We start from the raw sequence: 2,674 nt of genomic DNA, 5'->3' as shown, positions 1-2,674 counted from the left end.
GGTACGTATATTGATTGTCGTTAATTCCACAGCATATTTTTTAATGGCTACATGGTTCTAGAAATAAAATTGCTTGGTCAGTGGTATTCATGTATTTTAAAGCTTTTCGTGTGTAATGTGCAGTAGCTTTCTGGAAGAATTGTATCAGTTTACATTCCCACCAGCAGAGTATGAAACTGTTTCCTACTTCTGCCGAAACTGTGTCACAATTTAACATGATTATTTTTTATTTATTCCTTGCGGGTGGTCTCCCCAGCCAGACTGTGAACTCTTGGCAGCAGCAATAATTTTTTTCAGGTTCTCCCTGGTGCTGGGGCAGTAGTGTTTTCTCATCGAGCACATTGTTTCCAAGAGTGTGGGTCCGGCAGGGCCTGGTGGAAAACAAATTCTGAGTGATCAGTCTCCTACCCTAAAGCTGTAGCACCTTTCACAAGCACAGCCATGTAACCTCTAGAGTGTCAGCAAATCCGGTTTCTATATTTTCATTTGCTCATGACTGATGCATTTGAAATTTCTTTTATAGATCCTGGAGTAAAAATCTATGGCTGTGCATTACCCCCTGGAGGCTCTGAAGGATCCGAGGTATTGTATGGGATGACTGCCCTTTAACGTGGTAGAGTAGCATCTGTGGCTCTATGAATGTGAAGTTCTAGGGTTGGAAACAATTTTAGAAATCAGTCATATCCTATTACAGTTAAATACCCAGACCCTAAAGCTATCCCCATTGTGTCAGATACTATATTCAGTAACATGCCAGCAACACAGACATCCTAAGTCTGTTTAGATTCTTAAAGTGGAGTTGTTTATATTAGTATCATTCAGTGATTTGATTTAGTGATTTTGAATAGCAGAAATGAAAGTTTGGTAATTGTTTTGTTTGACATTAATCACTGTACTTGAAAATAGTATTTTATAGGCTTACTTTGCACTAGGCAGTGGCTTACCTTTGTTCTACTTTTAAAACATTGTAAATAGGATGAAGATGATGACTACTTGCCAGAAAATGTGACCTTTGCACCCAAAGACGTCATGCCTGTGGATTTCACACCTAAAGATGATGTACACGGACTGGCTTACAAGGGCCTGGATCCCCACCAAGCCTTGTTTGGAACTTCGGGAGAACATTTTAATCTTTTCAGTGGGGGACCTGAGGGGCCCAGCAATCTTCTTGGAGACATTGGAGAGAATAAAGGAAGAAAATTGGGAATTTCAGGCCAGGTAATAGTGTTTCTGTTTTATAAAACATGGAACCAGTGAGAACACCTTCCTTGTTACAGTTGCTTCGTGGTAGGCACTCATGATTCACTGACTACATGAAGACTTTGAAATGGTTATATTTTCCTTGGGATTTTTCTGAGACATGCAAAGCACACCTTCCTGATTTTCATATGTACTCCTTAGTCTCTGTTACCTATGTTCGTAGTGGAGTTTGTGTGTTCCCAGGAACGAACAGTTTTACTGCTTTTCCACATCCTTGTGAAGCGGAGCAGAAAAACCAGTTACCCCTTTGATTTAGTTAATAGTTGAATTGCAGTCTGCCTCTCCCAGTTGAGGTCCAAGTTTTACTACCTTTTGGACTATTTTTTAGTGCTGCCAACCCTAAAACTGGGAGCTGGGTGTAAGTTTCATCTGGGAAACTTGCTTTTTACCTTTGAGGAGATGGAGAGCTTTTACTAGTTGCCTGTCCCCTCAAATTGATTTAGAGGTTCTTTCCTAAATTACATTTAGAAAATGTCATTATTACCTTTTTTTTTTTTTTTTCCCAATACATGTGCTTTTTCCAGTTCTTTTAACAAAAAGCGATGCTTGTTAGAGGCCATTTCTCACAAAGATTGGGAGTTCTTACAGCAGCCATTAGTGTAGTGTTGGTCTTCGGACCCTGGTCACCAGTACTGTCCCCAGCCACATTGAATGGTAGATGAACATTCTGCCTCTCTCCTTTGGGAGGCTCCATTTCTCCTCCTGCCCTGCTGCTTGTGTGTGTTCTCCACTCCTCTGCCTGCGCGAGGACCCTGGAGGCATGGCATTAGCTTCTGCTCATTGTTTTCCAAAACACTTGAGTCTGTGTGTTAATCTGGGTCCCCCACTCTCTTCTCTCTTGGTGATCTTACAGTGCTAATGCAGTCTGTTCAATCACATCCTTAAAGTAGCTTTATCCTTCAGTGCAGACATACCCTAAAACCTGTAATTGCTGTTTGAAACCTGTTTTTGAAAAGGCTTTTGGTGTTGGTGCCCTGGAAGAGGAAGATGATGATATCTATGCCACAGAAACTCTATCCAAGTATGACACCGTTTTGAAGGACGAGGAGCCTGGAGATGGACTCTATGGCTGGACAGCGCCCAGGCAATATCAAAGTCAGAAAGGTAATTTCGTAGACCCGCAGCTGACCAGTGTAAGAATATCAGGGAGAAGAGACTGCTAGTTTGATACTGGAGCGTCAGCCTCCATGGAGTAGGGGGTTGTTGGTCAAAGATGCAGGGTGAGAAATGAAGTGGGGAAAAGAGAGGCCCAGTGTGGGAAGTAAGACAGAAATGGGATTTAGATCGGGTCAAAGCCAAAGCCAGTTGTCAAGACAGGGTCAAGGTCGGGAGGAGAAGGAGGTCTGGAATCAGGGAAGGTGCACGTGTGTGGACAGGTGCTCGTGTTGCTGAGCCGGCACTGGGTCAGAGGGAA

The 2,674-nt window shown here is 42.7% G+C and overlaps 1 protein-coding gene across 1 annotated transcript in view; it reads left to right on the top strand.

The window, feature by feature from the left end:
* GPATCH1 (G-patch domain containing 1) overlaps positions 1 to 2,674 on the top strand; it is a 38,136-nt gene that overhangs the window by 10,153 nt on the left and 25,309 nt on the right. The window contains exons 4-6 of the mRNA XM_023537698.1: positions 451 to 582; positions 976 to 1,218; positions 2,217 to 2,364. Of these exons, the coding sequence (XP_023393466.1) occupies positions 451 to 582; positions 976 to 1,218; positions 2,217 to 2,364 (523 nt within the window). The remainder of the gene's footprint in view (positions 1 to 450; positions 583 to 975; positions 1,219 to 2,216; positions 2,365 to 2,674) is intronic.

The sequence above is a fragment of the Pteropus vampyrus genome, unplaced genomic scaffold (genome assembly GCF_000151845.1).
Source record: "Pteropus vampyrus isolate Shadow unplaced genomic scaffold, Pvam_2.0 Scaffold196, whole genome shotgun sequence".
In the NCBI taxonomy this organism is placed as follows: domain Eukaryota; kingdom Metazoa; phylum Chordata; class Mammalia; order Chiroptera; family Pteropodidae; genus Pteropus; species Pteropus vampyrus.
The sequence above is the reverse complement of the archived record's forward strand: the minus strand, read 5'-3'. Positions and strand labels throughout refer to the sequence as shown.